The 22,918-nt window shown below is 40.2% G+C and overlaps 1 protein-coding gene across 2 annotated transcripts in view; it reads right to left on the reverse strand.

The window, feature by feature from the left end:
* Nucleotides 1-22,918, reverse strand: part of OCA2 (OCA2 melanosomal transmembrane protein) — a 180,628-nt gene that overhangs the window by 81,676 nt on the left and 76,034 nt on the right. For both annotated transcript variants that reach the window (XM_037510125.2, XM_037510124.2), the window contains exon 19: nt 10,764-10,891. In XM_037510125.2, coding sequence (XP_037366022.1) covers nt 10,764-10,891 — 128 coding nt within the window. The remainder of the gene's footprint in view (nt 1-10,763; nt 10,892-22,918) is intronic.

The raw sequence follows: 22,918 nt of genomic DNA on the forward strand, positions 1-22,918 counted from the left end.
AATTTCATTCTTCTGACCATTGTTTTCCCTCTTTAGGGACTCAATTTCCTTCTTCTGATCTATCACTTTTTTAATCATGGCAATTTTAAATTCTCTTTCTGGAAGGCTCAGAAGTTCTTCCAAGTTGCTGTCGTTGCAATCTGGGGAGTGGTTTTCTTTTTGTGGTGTGCTTCTTTCCTGAGGAGTTGTTAGGTTGCGTGTGGTTCTTCTACTCCCTACTGTCTGTTTTCTAATTTGTCGTATGCGTTGGGACACTGTGATGCTCGGACTGACTGGCATCTTGGGTGAACTTCTCCGCTCCCCTCTGGCTCTTCCAGGAGCCATCTCTGCCTTCTGGGGGAGTTTTCTGCTGGTTTTAGGCAGTTTTTACTGAAGAAATGTCCCTGTTCTCAAATGGCGAAGCGGGATGCAGTCCCTGCGCCTCCGGTTTCAGGCACACTCTTCTGCGCACCCGGTCTGCCCCGGACGTGGGTGCCTGCTCCCTCTGTGGGCTCAGACTGCTGGTCGGAAGGGGCCTGGCGTGGAATAACTTCCCGGCTGGCCACTGGGTCCTCCAGAAGCCTTCTGCCCTTTTCAAGCAGTCTTAAGAAATTTCCTGTTCTATGGGGTGTTAGTGATTTTTTTTTCCTGGTCGCTAGGTGGCGCCAGAGATCTCTCCTATTGTCCTTGGGGGGCTGTTTTTCGCCCCCTCCACCCCGTGGGACAGGGAACAGAGCGGGAATGATAGGGTACACCTCAACAGCTTTGGGGTGCTGTGTCTGCCTTGTGCCCCACCGTCGTGGAGAACCCACGCCCCGAATTTTCGTGCCCCGGGTCTCAGTTCAAAGCCCTCAGGTCCAGGACACGGGCTGTAGCCCAGTTCAGTGGCGTGGGAATGGCGCCTTTTGCACCCACTCCCGTGCCTGGGCGCCTGGTTCCTGCTCACTCAGGGAGGGACCTTCACGTCAGTGAGGACCTCCGCGCGTCTCCCCGCAAGCCTAGGTCGTCTCCCCGCAAGCCTAGGTCGCAGGCACGGGTACCTGGGCAGCCGCGATCCAGGTCTGCACTTGCTTTTCAAGCTCCCCGAGTGCGCCGCTTTCCCGCGCCAGCTTACGGGCAGCCCGGGCTGTGTGCGTGTCTCCCGGGGTCTTTGTTCTTCTCTAATGGCGCCAGGAGCCGTTCGCTCACCGCCGTGGCGGATCCTGCAGGGTTCGCCTCAGCTCCCGTTCACGGGGTGTGGTGGCTGCAATAGTTCCTTTCCACTCCCAGTCCCGCTTGCTGCGTCGTTTGTTCTTGTGGGTCGTTTTGGTTTGTTGTTTCCTCCTCTCTGCCGGTCGGAGAGTGCCGCCTCTGTGGGCGGGGGAGGGGAGCAGGGTTCTGCGCTTCCCTCCCTTCTAGTCCTCTTTTATGGCCACTTTCTTCTTCGGGCAGTTCGCTGGCATCACCCGTTTATCTTCCGTGTCCCAGTTCTCACTGGGACCTGCCGCTTTTCCTCCCTATTCACTTTTTTTAATGGGAGATCTTACTCGCAGCGTCTCCTCGCCGCCATGTTGCTCCGCCCCCCTCATTAATAATCTTATTTGTCAGCAGCACTTCCTTAGAGAATCAGCTACAAGAGAAAGCACCATTTCAATGGCTTTCATGTTCATGTGTCTAGAAAAAAATTGTTTGGCCACTCTTGATTTTTAAAAATAAACTTTTTACAGCTGGAATCAATGATACACTTAAAGTATCTGTAGATGACAATTATTTCTCAAAACACTATTAAGGGGATAAATTAAATATATTTTTGTTGGATTTTTTGATAGTGATAATGGCATTTTTAATGTATATTTTCATTGGTTGAGTTTATATATATATATAAAATTTTTCCCTAAAGGCAAGTAGAATGATTCATTGGTGTTTATGAATTATGAACTTGTAAACCAAATATACTGGTATTATCTATCCCTCCAGTATAGGTGACTATGCTCTATATCATCCTCAAAATTAATTTTTCCAGCAAAGGAACATCCTTTCACTCATTTACATTATGTTATTTATCAGTTTATCTTAACATTTCTCAAGACAGTTGAGAATATGAAAAGTATATGACTTTTGTGTCATAAACCAGAGGGCTTATGAAAAAAGGTAACTCGTACCAAAAAGCAATTTAGACACATGATGGCTACTCAAGGAAAACTTGGAAGGCTGCAGTAAAGCCTGGTACAGAATTTGGCAAGTGTTATTAACTATTAACATGAAATTATTACATGCAATCTACAAATTATAGCTTCTATCTGCGTATTATTAATACTACTTTTATTTTCAGTGACAGATCCTTGGCCCAGCTAAAGATGTCTCACTGGCAGAGACACAAAGAAAGCCAGATACACAGGAAGACTTTTCAAACCTCCCAGAAACCCAAGGAAAATGAACATAAAGCGGGAAAGTTCCTACAGAGAAAACCTAATGCTTAAGAATCAAGAAATCACCAGAGCTTCCTAATACTGCCAAGAGATAACAAAAGCATGTTTTCTCTTTCTTCTGAGCTTAAGATTCTGATAAACTACATCCTTACAAAATTCATCCTTCTTGGATGAATCCATCTGAGAGCCACTTTCCATCCAGTACTTGTAAATATTATTATAATTACTTGCGTCTCTGGACATGCAGTTTGATTTATGAGCATGAGTATATTATATATGTGAAATCCTCATAAATATGGAGGGAGTAAACAGTACGATTAAAGCAGATTCAAGGGGAAATTAAAGCAGAAAAATCAAAACATACCTTGAGACTAATGAAAATAAGGCTACAAGCTATCAGAATCTATGGAATACAGCAAAAGTGGTCCTAACGGGGAAGATAATTGTAATACAGGCCCACACTGTTAATCAATGTAATAGGGTTTTGATTTCCTGACATCCTTTCCAGCACTTATTGGTGGACCCTTTTTATAAATGTATGCCATTCTCATGGGTGTGAGATGATATCTCGTTATGGTTTTAACATGTAACTCCTTGATTAAAAGCAATGATAAAACATGTTTTCATGTATCTATTGGCCTTCTGGATATACTTTCTAGTGAATTGTCTGTTCAGATCTACTACCCATTTATTAATTGGGTGGCATGATATTTTCCTCGTTAAGCTTGAATTAATTTTTTTGGTAACCTGTATATTAACCCTGTCAGTTGTATAATGTGTAATATTTTCTCTCATTCACTGGGATGTCTTTTTAATCTACTGGTATTTTCTTTTTCTGTGGAAAACCGTTTTAATTTGAGGTAATACAATTGTTTATTTTTATTTTTATTTCCCTTGCCATAGGGGTTGAGTCTACAAAAGCATCTTTATCATTGGCCTCCCCGGTGGCACAGAGGGTTGAGTGCAGCACTGTGAGGCTGTCCACAGCCTCTGCAGTGCCAGTTGGATCCCCGCCGGCCTCGGAGCAACCCACATGGCACACAGACCTCTCCTGACTCGCCCGCTACTCCCCTCAGCAGTGCTTTTGGTCAGTCTGCCTGTTCTATTCCCCGCTCTGTCTCTGGTGAATCCTCTCACCCTCCTGCGCCTCTGGTCTGTACCCCAGCTCTTGTATAAATAGGTAAATCTTTAAAAAATAAAAAAAGTATCTTTATCACTTATGTCATGAAACATATCACCAATGTCTTCTCCTATTTTATTGTTGCAGCTCTAATACATAAATCTTTGGTCCATTTTGAATTTATTTTTATGCATAGATTTAGAAGGTGATACAACTTCATCATTTCCATGTGATGGTATCATCCATATCCTTTGATAAAAAGATCCTCTTTTCCCCACTGTATGTCTGTGGCTCCTTTATTACAGGGCCGGAGACTCAAGCTTTCAGAGAGTTGTTCCCAGTGGCTGAGGGGTTTATGAGGGACAGGACTGCCTGGAGTTCCCCACCCAGATACCCTGGGATTGGAGGTCCCAAGGAGCACTACTCAACACTTCTGTGAATTTTATTCAAAAATAAAGGATTCAATTAAATAACCTCAAACGTTCCCTGAGATGGAAATTCTATGATGGCATGAGACCCAGCATGGTCCTGGCCACACATGCAGCAGAACTATGGTAGAAAGAGCCTGAGACCACCCCCACCCCCACCCCACCAAGTTCTTCCAGCTATCGACACATTTTGAAGATATGGAGAAAAAATGCTTTTTCTATTTTGTGGTAAGAGAGACTTCAAGGGCCTCCCTGGTGGCGCAGCGGTTGAGCGCTGGGTTGCCAAGCTGCCTGCAGCCTCTGCAGCACCGGTTTGATCCCCGGCTGCTCCCTGGCCACCAGAGGAGGGTCCCACATGGTGCGCAGACCTCTCCTGCCGCCCGCTGCTCCCCTCAGCAGTGTACTTCGGTCCTTCTGCCTGTTCTGCTCCCTGCTCTGGCTCTGGTGAATCCTCTCACCCTCCCGCGCTTCTGACTGTACCCAGTGCTTGTATAAATAAATAAATAAATAAATAAATAAATAAATCTTTAAAAAAAAAAAAAAAAGAGAGACTTCAAGGGAAAATTAAAACGGATGAAATGATGAACGAATGATAAAACAAATGAAGCTCAAATGATTTCATAACTTTAGGAGCATTAAAATGTATCTATATTTGATTTACTCAATAAATTACCATGTTTGGTACATTACATTGAAATGGAACTTATTCAGACTGACTAATTAAATTTGTTTCTTTAATGCTTTTCTTTTTCCCAAATTGAAGTACAAATTGATGAATTTTAAGAAATCTACTTCTTAGGTAATTTCAGTTACATTAAAAAGAAAAATCTGTGAACAGAACAAACTGCCACACTGATAGCAACTCTTTCACTCCTCAAATGTTTCCTGAGCACAAACCGTGTTCTGGTTCCGAGGGCTCACGGTGGCACACTCCTGGAGTTTACCATTCACCCCTGGGCAGTCAGACTTCACACAGACAAAAACTGGCATGACATGGCATCAAGAAAACAGACTGTGGGTCCTCCCTGGTGGCGCAGCGCTTGAGCACTGGGCTGTGAAGCTGCCTGCAGCCTCTGCAGCGCCGGTTTGATCCCCGGCCACCGGCAAGGGTCCCACATGGCGCGCGGACCTCTCCTGCCACCCGCTGCTCCCCTCAGCAGTGTACTTCGGTCCTTCTGCCTGCTCTGCTCCCCCCTCTGGCTCTGGTGAATTCTCTCACCCTCCCGCGCTTCTGACTGTACCCAGTGCTCTTATAAATAAATAAATAAATCTTAAAAAAAAAAAAAAAGAAAACAGACTGTGAATGGAGTGATTCTGGAAGGACCCTGGGAAAGAGCCTCTGACCCTGAAGGAAAGAGCCAGTGACCTTTGAGTGAGACCTGAACAAGGTGGGGAGGTTGACCCCTGAGCACCAAGGCCTCAAGGCAGATTGTTTCTAGAGTGAGATTGTTTCTAGGGCTTTCTATCAGTCCAGCTGTGCGCGTACATTTTCATTTTCCAACAATCTGTTTTCTGCCTCTGGGAGTCGGCCCTCCTCACTCCCATGAACTGTATACGTGGGACCACCTCCCCTCAACAGGCACCTAACACTGATGGTCTCCCTCTCTGTGGATGAGCTTCAGAGGCTTGGAGATGGAGGGGGTGCAGGGAGTGACACTAATGTAAGCCAGGCTTCACCACCCCATCTTGAGAAGGAGCTGCCTGTAAATAAAGTTAAGCAGAGACAAGGTGTTGGGGGGAGGGGAAGGAGGTAGGTGGCCACAGTCCTGACAGCATCCTCTGACCCCAGTTCCACTTGTACCTGGAGGTAGGATTCATCCACTGAACTTTCCAAGAGTTTCTGAAATCTGTTACCAACAGAGTCTACTCAACAATGCAATGGTTTCCTAGACTCCTAAGACACTACTACTTCTTTGTAAGAGTATATTTAATTTAGATGATTTTTTTTCTAAAGACATAATCAGTACTTTCTACCACCTTACTACTTTATCCAGCATACTCTCTTCTTGCTTCTTGAAGGCAGCAGAAGTTCTATGAGTGGTCATTGGCAAATTTCTATAGCTTGTCTCCTCTTCCACCTGTAGCAGAGACCCCAGCCCAAATGGGAACCTATGTCTTGGGGGTGACATGAGCCCAGAATGACACCAACTTGAGTGCCCAATGCTCTAAATGTGCTGGGCCAGCACAGGTGAGCCTAATGTCTAAGCCTAACAGGGGCCCTGCACTAGGGGATGACCATCATAGATGGCCAGAGGGGAAAGAGAGAGTCCTGCCCCCAGGACAGGGGGACTCCCCACCATCGACCTAGAAAATGCAATGTGTTTGGAAGCCCCCATCTGGATGGAACATTCAAAAGAGCCAGTTGGCTGCTCCTGGTATGGACTCCTGCGTGGGGCCTGCTCTTCCTCATCCCCTTTATTGACTGAATGTCCAGTAGCTTCCCCTGACCCCCAAGCATACACAGGCACCTGGCCGGTACCTGCAAAGCTGGCATCACCCACCTAAATCTTGGGGACCTCTGCAACAACACTGTGGGCACATCCCTAGGCAGGGAGGTCACATGATAGGGACCTTCCCTGTGCTTCTCAATATCAAAGAAGCAGGTTGAAGGTGTGAAGACCCTGAGAGGTGCCTGTTGGGTCGCTAGCACTCCTGGTGCTCCCTTTCTGCACGAGGTTGTTGTGAGTGTGCACCCACACATCTTGGTGAAAGAATCCAGGATTCATGGAACTCCTGCCTGTGAAGATCCCATTACGGTTGTGTCCCAATGAGAAAAGAGCCCGCCTCAGAAATAAGATCAAAATGAAGATTCAAGCAAAGCCCAGCCTCACCCACTCCATGGGCACCAGAGAAGGTGGAGTGGTGTGACCAAGATCTCTGAAATTTTCTCCTTTCCCAACATCTTGGTCACACCACTCCACCTTCTCTGGCGCCCATGTGCATGTGTGCTTGTGTGCGTGAGCGCACACACACACACACACACACACACACACACAGGAGCCAGTCAGTAGGACCTAGAGGAGTGGAGAGTGAGGCTTAGGTCCTTGGTGATGCTTTGGAAGCACAGAATTTCCAGGTCCCCTTTTTAAATTCTGGGGAAGATTTGTAGTTGCATTACCCTGGCTCACTCTCATGCTCAGGAATTAAATTTTAATCTTTGTAGAGCATTTCTTACATGTAAGAATGTTTTCTTGCTTCAGAAGAATTTTGAAATTAATATTTCATATGACAGTATCTGTAAACCATTTTCCCTTTCTCCCCTTAGAATAGCATGAGCATAGAAATTTTTCCACATGCAAGAAATTGGTCTCAACCTTTAACAAGGGGAAATTTTTAAAAATAAATGTAGATTGCTGGCTATTTAACATGAAATGTTACATTTAACTGGTGCATTCAGATGTTTAAACCCTCACCTCTGCTATGTGGCTTCAGTGTGAATCAGTCACAGCTAAGGTTCTAATGTCCTTCAGACTCTAAGCCTCTGTGAAGATACTGTTGTCCCTGGAGTGACAGTAACTGACACTGGTTATAGGGACGTCTGCAGCTTCCTGCATTCCTTCCCTGCACAGCCACGGAGGCTAAGCCCCTAAGACGAACCCACAAAGGGCCTGGTGCTGGGAAACAGTGGCAAGTAACAAGATGGGAGCCAGCAGCTGAAGGCCCACTCCTCATGCTCCCAGCACCCCACCTGAAGGAGTCCTCAGGGGTAGGGACTGTTTGTTGATTTGCAGTGTTTCCTTTTTAGAAATTGGCAACAAGAGCAGCTGAGGACAACAGCAGTGCTCTAACAATCTGTCTCCCAAAATTTTCTTCCCAAATGATAAGAAAAACAAGAAGGGAAAAGTAAACTCTACACCAAACCATGCCTTCCATAGAACTTAAAGATGAGAGCACCAAAGTGCAAAATATCTATAAACTAAAAGAGCAAATAATACCAAGCCCCAGACCACTATGACTCAGGCTGGTCCTCTCTCTTCCCCCACCAGACTTTACAGAGACCAAGGAAGGAGAAGAGGGGAGGGTGATGGGTAGGGGTCTAAGTGAATATGGAGATGGGGCTCCTGGGAGGCACGGCCTGTAGCGGGCAGGAGCCTGTAGGGAAGCTTCTTTTGGCAACTGAGCAGTTAAGGAGAAAGAAAAGAGGGGAAGGGCTGGCAACAGTGTCCTGCAAGTCAAAAGTACCGGATTTTGTTCTGCTGACAGAAGAGGGTGCCATGAAATAAAGATAGTTTGGAAAAAACAAGTAACCCCAATAGCACTAAATTTGCAAAAGAAAAGTCAATCACACATACAGAGGTGGTGCAAAATAAACATGAGGAATAGAACATAATGCCTCAAGTATCTGAATGATAAGGATTCAGATCCTAAAGGAAACAGCTAAACAATTCTCCCACTTTAGTGCCCATGCGCAAAAACTATCTGATTCTTGCCGCTAGCCCTCTGCTGTAGAACAAGCACTATAATGAGAAGAAATGGAGACATAATAGCCTTTCCCAGTGTCAAGGTAACTAAATCAATAGGCCCATTTCGACATCCCTAATTGCCCACAGAAAACCAAAAGGCAATAAGAGGGAAGGAAATGAGTTATAAAGAAGATACAAGAAAAATGAAAGGATTAAAAAGTCCAAAATGATCTACAAGTAAATTCACTATCCAAGAGGATAAAAACATCATACAGCTCTTTTCAAAGAACCATTATTGATATCATACCCACAAATACCCATTGGGTAGTAAAAAATGCAAGCCTGGTCCTAACAGCTTCAGCCTGGGGTGTAGGCTAGAGTAGGGATTGGTTGGGTGGTTCCCATCACTTTCTGGAATGTATACTAAAGAGTCCACCAACTTGGGAGTGCTCTAGGTGTTAGAATTATCAATCTGGTCTCACAGAAGAATAGGAAAATAAAATGAGCACTAAGAAAAATTACCAAGCTAATGTGTCTAAACACATACACAAGAGAAAAATGTCAGAAACACCACTGTATTTGTGAAACATGCCCGATCAATATCAGAGACCATGCTCATTGGTTTTATTTTGCTATAGAACACTTTGTTATGTTGGCATGAGATAAATAACCTCAGAAAGACTCCTCAAGGGAAACCCAGCTACTGAAGTAATTCACGTTGCTTTGGAATTATTACTGGCTTTGGCAACCACCAATTATTGACCTCAGAAGAGAAAAATATATAAATACAGAAGCAAATGAAAAGGAATGTGGAGGAGCTGAACTTTGGAATGGCCATCCGAGCAGGTCTGCAGGTCCACTCCCCAGGAAAACAACCAAATTGGTGATTTTTTTTTTTTAATGAGTATCTCTGAAAATTGTCCTGAGGGCATACTGCCAGTGACAAGACATTTATTCAAGAAAATTTTGATAAGAGCAGCAAGAGTTAGTGGCACTGGACTATATAAACCTCTCCCCACTCACATTCAGCAGATGAAGACTCTATGCTTATGTCCGAGGAGACAACCTCCCCCAACCCACAGCTAAGAACTCTATCTCCCCCCAAGAGAAGCCAGCTGCCAGCATTCCGCCTCTCTCCAGAATCATGTTTCAGAGCCTAATTTCAGGAGAATGTGTGTCAAGAAATCAGGGGTGTTCTCCTCCATCCAGCCCTCACTCAAAAGGGGGAAGTTCTACCTGAGGTGCATCTTACCAAGAGTACTGGAACACAGACTGTCCTCACCCCTGCTCACTTGCAGTGTGGATGGCCCATGCCAGCAGAAGCAAGCCTAGAAGCTGAGCTGTAAACCAGCTAGGTTCACCAAGAAACCCAGGAAAAAACAGCTAAAAAGAATTCTCTCAGGGTCTGAACAACCCTCCAAGACTGGCCTCAAAAATGATCCCTGTAAAGGGAAGCAAATCTAGTTGGATCACCCTGTGGAAAAATTTATAACCCAGTGCATTGCCAAGACCAACAGAGCAATAGTTGGGAACAGGTGAAGTCTAAGGGTTATCGTGCTATTGAGACTCGCTGGAAGTGCCTGGCATATACCCTGATGACATCTACATAACTGAATATGAACAAAGACGTAGACTTCAAAGATTCAAGAGACCTGTCTTAAAACCAATTAGAAAAAAAATAGTGTCAAGGTTTAACCCAGAGAAGAATGAAAACTAAGTAAGTCTGTCTCCAACAAGTTAAAGTAATTAATAGGAGGAATTTGATGTGCTTGCGGGATATCCTTTGGAAACTAGTATTTTTCTATGTCAGCACACGTTTGTATTTGAGGAAGACACAGGCTTACAAATCAAGTCTCAATATAGAAAAGCATTGTGAAAAGTTTTGTAACAGCAATTGAAATTAAAACAATGTATATTGTTCACTCTTTTTTATAGTTTAGTCTTTTCCATGATAACATGGACTATTTACTCAAATATTACACACAATGAAGAGATCAAAGTAATATCACCCTGTAAACTTGTAAAATAACAAGTAATTTTGCTCCAAATCCAACTTAGAGCAAATCATACTTTATAGCAAATGAAATTAGAGCAAGTTTACAAACCATAAAGCTAGCTTAAGAAAAAACAACATAACCATAGCAAAATAAATTATTTTGTCAGAATATTTATGTGGCTAAGATGGAAATTCTGGTTTAACTTAAAATAGTCTAATTAAAACCTCCATTATTTGGGTTGCAATTGTATGGGGAATATAAAAATAAAATTTATTTAAAAAAATAAAAATAAAATAAATAAAACCTCCATTATTTTCCACTTAGAGGACACATGGAAAGACAGATTTAAGCTCCCTTCATTCATTAAATAAATTATGAAATACAAAAATCAGGTAAAAGATTGTATTACAAAGGTTCCATAGTCTTACCTCCATCAGAACAAATAGGGCAGCAAAGAACAGAAGTGTTGCCCACTCCACTCTGTGTAGAATTATCTCAAAATCATGAATATCAGCTAAAATCAGCAACCAGATGGCACCCAGAATGGCAATCCACCCTGAAAAATAAATAAATGGTCATATAGATGCAGTCCAATTGTTTACACACTAATTTTTCATTCTCCTGGTTCTTTTTCTTTCTGCATTAAGGATAATTTATATTCTGCAAATTGCACATTTTAACTGATGTCTCCACCCATGAAATCTACAGTACAATCAAGATAATAAAGAGAACATTATCCCCCCCAAGATTACTCAAGCCCATATGTTTGTACCCCCTGAAACTCCTCCTGTCATTCCACTGCCAAGAAACCATTCCTCTCTTTCTTTTCACTATGAGTTAAGTTTACATTTTCTATATTTTCTATGAACACAATCATACAGCCTTTGTATTTCTTTTGTCTGTATCCATTCAGCACAAGCACAATTATTTTAAGATTCTTCAATATTGGTGTGTGGATTAACAGTTCATTCGTTTTTAATGTTGCATAGTTTGCCATTCCATAGCTATGCCACAATGTATATACCCATTCACCTGTTGATGGACATTTACCTTGCTTCCATATTCATTACAAATGAATATGCTATAAACTTTCATACATAATTATCTTTATGGACCTGTTCTTTTAGTTCCTTGGGTAAATATGTAAGAATGAAATGTCTGGATCACATGGTAAGTTATTGTTATGGAATATTTATGTTTTAAGAAACTGCAAGACTATATTCTAAAATGGTTAAACTATTTTATAATCCCAACAGTGGCATATGAGAATTCCAGTCTTTAATACTTGGTCAACCTTTTTGATTCTAGGCTATGAAGTACCATCCCATTGTGGTTTCAAACTATATTTCTCTAAAGATTAGTGATGTTGAGAATCTTTTTATATACTTATTTTCCCTCTGCATACCTTCTTTTGTGAACTTTTATTCAAATAGTCTGCTTTTTTTTTTACTGAGTAGAGCAAATAAATCAAAGATAAGCAAGAGGAAAAAATAGAATAAAGAAGGATTCCAAGAAATAGAAAATGAAAAAATATCGGAGAAGCAATCATACCCAAACCTGGTTCTTTGAGAAAGTCAAGAAATTTGATAAAAATAGCCAATATGAATAGGACAAAACATAAGAAGACAAAAATCGCCACTATTAAGAGTAAGATCTGTGGCATGGCTACAGATTATATAGGCACAAAGAGAGTATTTATTTCCTACAGCTGCCATAACAAATTACCACAAACGCAGTGTCTTTGCAAAAATACCTAACTTGGAAATCACAATTTTCATAGATGAGAAAGATATTTGGGCTCAGCCAGGTGTCTTATTAAAGCCTCATCAAGACAAAGTCAAGGTGTCTACAGGGCTTACTCCTTTCTTAGGGTTCTAGGATAGAATCCACTTTCTTTCTCATTTGGATTGTTGATATAATTATATTCCCTTGCAATTGTAAGTCCCAAATTCCCTTATTAATTATGTTAAATCTACACTACCTGTGCTCTGTAAATGGAACAGCAAAGTCTGAAAGACAGCACATCTGTTTACAATATGGTTTGCTGGATATTTTAAGCCCACTGTTGAGATCTACGCAGAAAAAATAAACTCCTTTTGAAATATTACTGCTCATTGACAAATAACGCACCTGACCATCCAAGAGTACTGATGGGTACTGATGGGTACTGATGGGTACTGATGGGTACTGATGGGTACAAGAGTACTGATGGGTACAAGGAGATCAATGCTGTTTTCATGCCTGTATATATAATATCCATTCTGCAGACATAGAGCAAGGAGTCATCTGGACGGTCAGATTTCATTATTTGAAAATACAATTTGTAAGGCTATAACTACCACAGATGGTGATTCCTCTGATGGATTTGGGAAAAGTCAATTGAAAACCATCTGGAAAGGATTCACCATTCTAGGTGCCACTACGAGCATTTGTGACTCATTTGAAGAGGCCAAACATTAACAGAGTCTTAATGAAGTTGATTCCAACCCTCATGGACAGTTGAAACCTGTAGAGGGATTGATACCTGTAGAGGAAGTTACTGAAGATGTGGTAGAAATAGCAAGAGAACTAGAACATGACATGGAACCTGAACATGTGAATGAATTGCTACAAATTCATGATAATACTTGAATGAATGAAGAATTACTTCTTATGGATGAACAAAGAAAGTGGTTTCTTGAGATAGAAATAATTTCTGGTAAAAATGCTATGAACATTATTGAAGTGACAGCAAAGGACATAGAATATTATATAAGTTTATTTGATAAAGCAGCAATAAGGTTTGAGAGGACTGACTCCAGTTTGAAAAAACTTTCCATTGTGGGAATAAAATGCTATCAAACATTATCACATGCTGTTTGATGAAAGAGAACCTTTCATGAAAGGAAGACTCCAGTGACAAAGTTAACTGCACTGTCTTTTTTAAGAAGTTGCTACAGGTACCCCAGCCTTCAGCAACCACCTTCATCAGTCAGCAACCATCAGGGTCAAGGAAAGACCCTCCATCAGCAAAAAGATTATGACTCACTGAAGGCTCAAATAATGGTCAGCATTTTTAGCAATAAAGTATCTTTAAATCAAGGTATGTATGGCTTCTAAAAAAAACAATGCTATTTCACACTTACTAGACTGCAGTCTAGTATAAACACAACTTTTATACATACTGGGAAGCCAAAGAGTTCAAATGACTTGCTTTATTGCAATACTCATTTCTTTGCAGTGGTCTGGAACCAATCTCCAAATATATACCCTAAAGAATTCAAATCGTAACTTAAATAGATACTTGAACACCAATCTTCATAGCAGCATTATTCACAACCATCAAAAGGTAGAAACAACCTCTGTCAATCATCAGATAAATTGATAAACAAAATGTTGTATATACACACATTATATTATTATATCTTATTATATTATATTATTATATATTATAATTTATATTATATTGTTATATTATAATATATCATTATATTATGATATATTATTATATTAATATTATTCAGCCATTAAAAGGAATTAAGTTCTGATACATCTACAACATGGATGAAACATCACTCTAATAGAAATAAGTCAAATACAAAAGGACAAAATCATACAAACATTGTAAGATTCCACATATACGAAATATCTAAAATAGGAAAATTCATAGAGATGGAAGGTATACTAGAGGTTACTAGGGGCTGGGGTGCGGGGATAAAAAGGAATTATTGCTTAATATTGCAGAGCTTCTGTTTGGGATGATGAAAATTTTAGAAACAGATGGTGGTGGTGGCTACACAACATTGTGAATATAATTGATATAACTGAGATGTACACTTAAAAATGGATAAAATGCAAATTTTGTGATTTTTTTTGTTACAGTAGAAACATATAAGAAGGAAGTAGACCTGGCTGGAAAGTACATTTCACTGAGCATGTGTGAAGGCTTTATATAGCATGCATAGGTACTGAGGCCTTATCCTGTAGATGGAGAAATCACTTAAGATTTCTCAGAGGAGGAGTTGGAATGGCCAGATAGTATCTGCATGATTAGACTTCAGTACTTTTCCCTGAAATCTCTAGAACACCGACCCCACAGTACTAAAAATAAATAGGCACTTGCCTACCTGGTCCATCACATCTAATGGTTGATTCTTTGATTGCTCAATTAAAGATAGATCATCATACCTTTTCTTTAAATCCTCAGTGGAAAAAAAATTGCACCAATTGTACTTGCCCTGAGTAGCATTTTTCCACAATCAGGAATGGCATCCCATTGCCTGCTGGTTATATGGCAAGAAGAATCCCTTTCTAAGAGTCAGTAACAACACAAGTTATTTCCTGAGATCCTAAGAGAAGCTGCAATCAAGACAGGAAGATGGACGCGCCGCTGAAACTCTCTTTGTAGTTCTATTTTCCTTTAGCATTTGCGGAGGTCTGAATGTTCTTCCGGCCAAAACTCCTGTCATAGCGCTCATCAATCCAACTTCAGAATAGGTTCTATTTTCACAGAGCTTTTTCATGTCAGAAAAAATGCCCTGCATTAAAAATGCCCCACCACTGAATGAAGCTTCACCTTGTCCCTGGAAAACCTCAATTTCTCTCTTAATTTTAATCACATTGACTGCAGGGCCAGTGACCCTAATCAAGCAGCCCGTGCAGAAGCAAATCCACTTGACAATGTCTGACACCTTCACTGAGTCCAGGTGGCACCTTCTAACAAGCCCCCCAGTCACTATCAGCAATATTTCATCCTGTTCTCTCTCAGCGCTGGCTCCACAATGCTGGTGATTAAGGATGAAGCAGTGGACTCTTTTATCGTGTGCTGGAAGGAAAGACATTTATAGGAACCTCACAATTTCTAGTTCCACATTCTGTTACAAATTCCAACAATGTGCCATTGAGACTCTTCTAAAAATTAAAATCTGGTTATGTTGGCAAGGGATAAGGATAAAAAGGCAGCTTTTAGCTGAGTTTCTGTCAACCCCTTAAACAGGTATTATTCTGCCATTCCTTAAAGCCAAACCTGTACTCTCTCATGCACATCTCCAACAGAATCAAGTTTCAATGCAGAACGAAGAGCTACAGGGGGCTCTTTTACCCCACCCCAAAAGCCCAGGGTGGCAGGATTCAACAAAATGCAGAACAAGACCCTCTGCCATTCACTGAGTGGCCTCCTTGACACAGGACATTTTGGTCACTTCCCAGCAACCCAGCCCATGAGGAAACTGACGCTCCCAGGGATTAACTGGTTTTCTTCAGGCTATGTGGATTGCTGGACCAAAAGCAAGACTCAATGCCCAGTTTCTGAAAATTTCTTTCCATTCCACCAAAATAGGTTCCCCTCATATGCTCAGACATTGGTGGAAGGTTTCACTACTTAAAAAACAAGCTGGTTTATTCCCAAGTATTTGATTTTTTTTTTGTTTCAATAATAAAAGGGATGGTTTTCTTGATTTCTTCCTCTTCAGTTTTATTGTATATAGGAAAGCTACTGATTTTTGTGTGTTGATTTTGCATCCTACCACTTTTTAAACTGATTGATTAGTTTGATTAGTTTTTCTGTGGAGTTTTGGGGTTCTCTATGTATATAATCATATCATCTGCGATTAGTGATAGGTTGACTTCTTCCTTCCCTATTTGGATTCCTTCTATGTCTTTCTCTTGTCTTATTGCTCTGGCTAGGACTTCCAGTATTATATTGAAAAGCAGTGGTGAGAGTGGACATCCTTGTCTTGTTCCAGATCTTAATGGAAATGCTTTCAGATTTTCACTATTGAGAATGATATTGGCTTGTCATGTATGGCCTTTATCATGTTGAGGTATGTTCCTTGTATTCTGAGAATTTCAAGGGCCTTAATCAGAGATTCCTCAACCTACTAAAGATGGAGCTTCCATATGATCCAGCAATTCCACTCCTAGGCATTCACCCAAAGGACAGAGAAACATCCATTCAAAAGGGCACCTGCACCCCTATGTTTACAGCAGCACTATTTACAATAGCTAAGCTTTGGAAACAACCCAAATACCCCAAAATAGATGACTGGATCAAGAAGATGTGGTACATATACACAGTGGAATATTACTCAGCATTCAAAAAAGATAAACTCATGCAATTTGCAGCAATATAGATGGAGCTGGAAGGGATCATGCTCAGCAAAATAAGGCAAAAAGAAAAATACTGGATGGTCTCACTCATAGCAGGAATTTAGAAAACCTAAATAAAGGACCAAGAAAGAAACTAATTATAATAAAGTAAAAATCAAAATCAACAAGCAACTATAAACCAGAGACACACTAGGGGGCGGGGAGAGAAGAGGATGGACTAGGGTCAAATAAGGGGGGGTGGGAATTGTATGGGGAATATAACCAAGATGAACATGCATACACTGTGCAAAAATGAAAAAGGATGTAAAAAATATAAAAAAGAAAAGAAAAAAGAAAATTAAGAAATAATGACATACAATAAAAAAAGTCTTTGAAGAAATTTGTGACCCTCTTGGCCAAACTTAAATGTTGGAAAAATCCTACTTTGTTAAAAAAAAAAAAAAAAAAAAGAAAAGAAACAACCTGGCGATTCTACTTATGAAACCTCCCCCCAAAAGGGGGTTCCATATACTTAGAAATGTAACTTCTCTTTGTTTTATCTGAAACCTTTTATAACTAACACATTGTTCACATCCTTGCTCTGGACATTTTTCAGATGTCTTTGATGAAAGAGAAAACTGTTCTGAGGAATGGAGCACGAACAATTAGTAAAAATAACCATATTGTATCTTTCAAGCCACACAGGTGCCTCTCCAGAGAATATCTCAACATTTCCTAACTCATATTCATTCTTCAAACTAGTAAAAGGCAAACAGGCCAGATCTGACTGAGTCCAAATCTCTGCCTGCCTCCCTATGCTGAGGTTTCCTGTGCATTGGCTATCAACTACCCAAGATAAGTCACATGGGATTTTTCACAAATAATTCAAGACTTTCAGTTGCACAGAAACACTATGGCTGTCTGTGGGTGGTTTTAGATCTACCACTGACCTTGTCATTTACCCAAGCACCATGCTGTCAGGGTGTCAGTCCAATGCCCCCTCCTGGGGAGCTTCCAGTCCTCAGCTGGGTGAGCAAGTACAACAGGCAGGACGGGATGAACAGGGTTAGAAGATTACAATGAGCTGAGTCAGCAGGGGTTAAGTGCTATTATAGCACTATGTGCTTGGGACCTAAGACACGATGAATCTGTAGAAAGCACAGGTTTCTTCTTATAAGAAAATCCCTATACTTCCTAGTTTCCTTTTAAAAACCAGCAAAAGTAAGACCATTTTCATTATCCTGAGTTTTTCTGAGCTGCCTAGCAATCACCCTAAACGAGGCATTCAGATTGCACTCAGTCACGCATGGAGCTCTGTTTCTCAGGTCTCTATATGTGCAAGGTATAAAAAAACAACAGTGTCAGTCATATTGTCAGTTGTTGAGTATTATCCCAATTAACTTTCATCCACTAACAATGGAACACCTAATTTCTACCAATGAGTTTTTGGAGAACTGGTTCACTTTGAAGATAAGTCCCAGAAATGAACAACCACAGCATTAATCTCAGAATTAATGTTTGTTCTTAAATATTTGTTCAAGTTATTTGATGTTAAGGAATTTCTTCAGAAAATCGAGTAACTTATTTGATACTTTCTCCCCCAGCATTTCAACTCCAAAGTTAGAGACACCCAGAGCCCTGAAAGGAATTAGTCTCTTGGTCCCCATACCTCTAAAGCCCTATAGGCATGTGAGTTTTCCAGAGTTTTCTTTTCAAATTTTTTTCATATTTTATTTTTAAAAGATGGTAATTGTAAATGAAGCTACTGGTGAAAATATTAAGGAATATATCATTTTCTTTTTTCAGATTTGGTTTTCTATAGCAAATGTGAGTATTGTTCTTCAGAATAGTGCTAAAAGGAAAATGTAATTTCACATAGAAAACAAGGTTGGTATATAATGGGGCAACTTAGAATATCAAAGTTAATGACCAATAAGAAAACTTTAAGTAATAGCCACTTAAGCAGAGGTGGCTTTGTTAATTGTTAATTGTTAATTGTTTTAACAATTCCCATGATGAAATGAAGCCTTAACACTTTACTGCCCCACCAATAATTCACAGTAATTTGTTTAAATGGACCGCTAACATTTTCCAGAAATATTCATGATTTAAAAGCTGCTATGGGTCTCTCTTATACATCTTTTTTTAAAAACTCTGCAGCCTTTCTGCTAGGCAAAGAACTACATAATGCAAGCCATTTTGGGGTGAACAAATAAAGGGAAGAAGAGTCATTAAATTGTTTGCTCTACCCTAAATTCATTGACCTGCTTGTACTCGGGGGACAGTATTGTCTGTGTTATTCAAAACATACTGGTGCCAATAAAAGGGTAAGACCACAAACAACATAAAAGCTCATGTTAGGACAATCAGAACCAAAACATGACCAACCTTGTGAAATGTTTTATTATGTTCCATTATGATAATGGTTTTAAGCATTTAGAAGAGAGGAACTACCCCTCTTCATCTTTGGATCTCACAGTGCTTGCATGCATGGTGCTCAAGAAACATGGTTCACTCGAATTAGGAAAGATGATCCCTAATCAGTAGCTAATCACATTTATAGCAAAAGAAGGTTACAGTTACTGTAAACCACAGAATTGCCAAATAAAAGAAAAAACATGTGCACATGTGATTTAGTGGGAAAAGCATTTCTATACGTCAGATGCTTAGGGATTCGGCTATCAGGAGTGAACGTGGGATGTTTCTCAAAAGATGAAGGGACAGGAGGGTCCAATGCACATGATAATAGCAAAGTTTGGGACCTCCTTGGTGGTGCAAGGGGTTAAGACACAACCTTTCAAGCTATCAGCAGCCACTGCAGCACGAGTTCCATCCCCAGACAGGGAGCTGCCCACATGACGCAGCAGACCTCTCCTGACTCACCCACTGCTCCCCTCAGCAGTGTATTTCTGTTGATCTGCCTGTTCTGTTCCCACTCTGTCTCTGGTGAATCCTCTCACGCCCCCCCCCCATACTTCTGGCCTGTACCCCACTTCTTGTATGCATAAATAAATAAATCTTTTTAAAAAAATAGGAACGTTTGTGTCTCAGTGAGGGCTCTTGTCTCTCTAGTCCCCAGCTACTGTCCCACCAGGCCAGCCTCTCACTTCCACTGAAAGGAGGAATCAGACTGTGAATCATGCCTTACATTCTCAAAGTTATCTTCCCCTATTGGTCTTTTTCTTGCCAAGTAATCTGGAAGCCAAATACTCACCAGATAATCAGGTTCTCAATAGCCTCCAAAGAGCAATGCTGCTGGTCACCAATGATTAATGAACAAAAGTCACACCTCTCAGGAAAGAAAGTCTTTGTGGATAATGACACAATAAATATCTATAATTATAGCCACTTCAAAACTCAACCAAAGAATGATTTCAGTGGGAATAGTAAAGTAAGGACTTTCAAAATCTGCTACATGGAGAAACAAAGTACCAATACAGGCTGCAATATAGATGAATCTTGAATGCTTTGTGTAAGTGGAAAAATTCAGGCACGAACAACCACATGTTGAATGACCCTATGTATATGGCACATCCAGAATGAGGGGTATCCACACAGGGAGAAATAGGACTAGAGTGGGGTGGCTGGCAGCCGCTATTGGGTATGATATTATTTGAGAGTGATGCAAATGTCCTGGAATTTGATCATGGTAACATTTGCACAGCTTTGTGAATATATTAAAAAAAAAAAACACATTCAAAGGGTGAGTTTCACACCATACACAAAAATCAACTCAAAATGGATTAAAGAACTAGACATAAAACCTGAAACCATAAAATATATAGAAGGAAATATAGGCGAAACACTACGTGATTTGCACATCAAAAACATCTTTACAGACACATCACCCAAAGCAGTGATAGTGAAGGCAAAGACAAACAGCTGGGACTACATCAAATTAAAGAGCTTCTGCACAGCAAAAGAGACAATAACAAAAACAAAGAGAAACCCCACCAACTGGGAGAACATTTTTGCACACAACACTAATGATAAAGGACTGATCACAAAAATCTGCAAAGAGCTGATGAGACTCAACAACAACAAGGAAAATAATCCAGTAAAAAAATGGGCAGAAGAGCTAAAAAGAAACTTCTCTGAAGAGGAAATGCAAATGGCCAACAGACATATGAAAAAATGTTCAACATCACTTGTAATCAGGGAAATGCAAATCAAAACTACCATGAGATACCATCTCACACCAGAGAGAATGGCACATATTAAAAAAACTAGCAACAACAAATGTTGGCGAGGGTGTGGAGAAAAAGGAACTCTTCTGCACTGTTGGTGGAAGTGCAAACTGGTCCAACCACTATGGAGAGCTGTGTGGAGATTTCTGGACCTACTAAACATAGACCTTCCATATGATCCAGCAATTCCACTCCTAGGTATTTATCCAAAGGACACAGAAACATCAATTCCAAAGAACACCTGCACCCCTATGTTTATAGCAGCACTATTTACAATAGCTAAGCTTTGGAAACAGCCCAAATGCCCAAAAACAGATGACTGGATCAAGAAGATGTGGTACATATATACCATGGAATATTACTCAGCATTCAAAAAAGATAAACACATGCAATTTGCAGCAACATGGATGGCGCTGGAAGGGATCATGCTCAGCGAAATAAGCCAAAAAGAAAAAGAAAAATACCGGATGGTCTCACTCATAGCAGGAATCTAGAAAACTTAAATAAGGGACCAGGAAAATGAATAACTATAAGAAAGTGAAAATCAAAATCAACAAAAATCTATGAACCAGAGACACTTTTTAGGGGGTAGGGGGTGGGAGGGGAGGGATTGGGGTCAGAATGGGGGGGTTGCAATTGTATGGGGAATATAAAAATAAAACTTTTATTTAAAAAAAAAGATATTGTAAGTAAGATTCACTGTTATGGAGCAAATGAAAAAAATAAAGAACTCTTAAGAGTTAAAAAAAAAAAAAGATTTTCTTTTAAGAAAAAAAAAAAGGTGAGTTTTATTTTTTTAAAGATTTATTTATTTATAGATACAAGAACTGGAGTACAGGCCAGAGGTGTGGGGGGAAGGGGGTGGTGAGAGGATTCACCAGAGACAGAGTGGGGAACAGAACAGGCAGATCTACTGAAATACACTGCTGAGGGGAGCAGCAGGCGAGACAGGAGAGGTCTGCTATGCCATGTGGGTATCTCCCTGGCCGGGGGTCGAACTCATGCTGCAGTGGCTGTAGATAGCTTCATTGCTTAACCCCTTGCGCCACCAGGGAGGCCTTCAAAGGGTGAATTTTATAGAATGGGAATTCTATATCTCAATTTTAAAAATCTGAGCCATTCTCTCCCTCCTTCTCTCTCTCATGATTTCATTTCTCAGTTATGGGAATGTATTTTACCCTTGGTAAAGGGTAAAATTTTTTACCCTTGGTAAGATTAATAAAAAAAACAGTTATTATTCTAATTGATTCTTAAAATCTAAGACTTGTTTATGTTATGTATTTATAATTATTCTGAAATAATCATGAGGATATTTACATTCATTTAAGATGAAGACTTGATAAAAACTAGGAAGGAACTATGGTGCTATCTAGAGATTTGAATATTTTGATCCTACCAGGTTAACACAAACTTCATGTAACAATTGCCTTACATGTTATATTATTTATTAATTTATTTTTGTAATTCTTAGTGTGTTTTTTATTAAGATCATTAAAAGTTGTAGAAACAACTTCATATGATAAAGGCACAGGGAGACACTTCTAATAAAATATTCAAATTAAACAGTAACTCACAGTTCAAAAGACAATTTTAATGCACATACAATCCCCAAATGTCTGGCTCAAAAATATTTTACTGCATCTATTAATGAGCAATGACTAAGAATTGAAATTGCTGCTATATAATCAATATCTGAGAATGAACTTCTTGATAGCAAAGTGAACAAATATTTATTTTACATATATATTTTCCCAGCAATTTTAAATTCCTAATTATTTTACTATCTTCTCCTAAACTTTTTCCAAAGATAAAAAAATTTCCACATAATCTCCTGGGGGAAATCGTAGCTATAAAAAATGATTTCAAGTAGCAGCCACTGCTGGCAGCATTTTCCTGCTTGCTGATCTGCAGTCACAGCCACTCTTCAAGAAAGCACAATAAATGTTTGCTGAATCATAGAAAGACAACGTTGGCTGCTGAGGTTTGTAATGAATATTCATCAACTATAAAAGCTGCTCTGCTTTGAAAATGTGTATCTTATTTAACGTTTTGAGTAACAGGCAAATATTTGACAGGTAATTATACCTGATCCCCTTACAATTTTTCTGAAGTTAAAAGTCAGCTTAGTGAAATTTCCAGCACTTAAATGTTTATTTGAGGACTAGTTGACATTTGTAATGTAGTGGTGCATGAAAATTACATAATGTAATATATTTTGCAAAGGAAAGCTCTTACCCTTATCCCTCCAGCTTTTCATCCTACTTGTGTTGTAGCAACCCAGTAGCAAGAGATAGTACAGGCAGAGAATCCATCACAGCAGTAAAGTACAA

This window comes from Talpa occidentalis, unplaced genomic scaffold (assembly GCF_014898055.3).
Source record: "Talpa occidentalis isolate TD23 unplaced genomic scaffold, MPIMG_talOcc4v2.1 talOcc4.14, whole genome shotgun sequence".
Taxonomy (NCBI): Eukaryota; Metazoa; Chordata; class Mammalia; order Eulipotyphla; family Talpidae; genus Talpa; species Talpa occidentalis.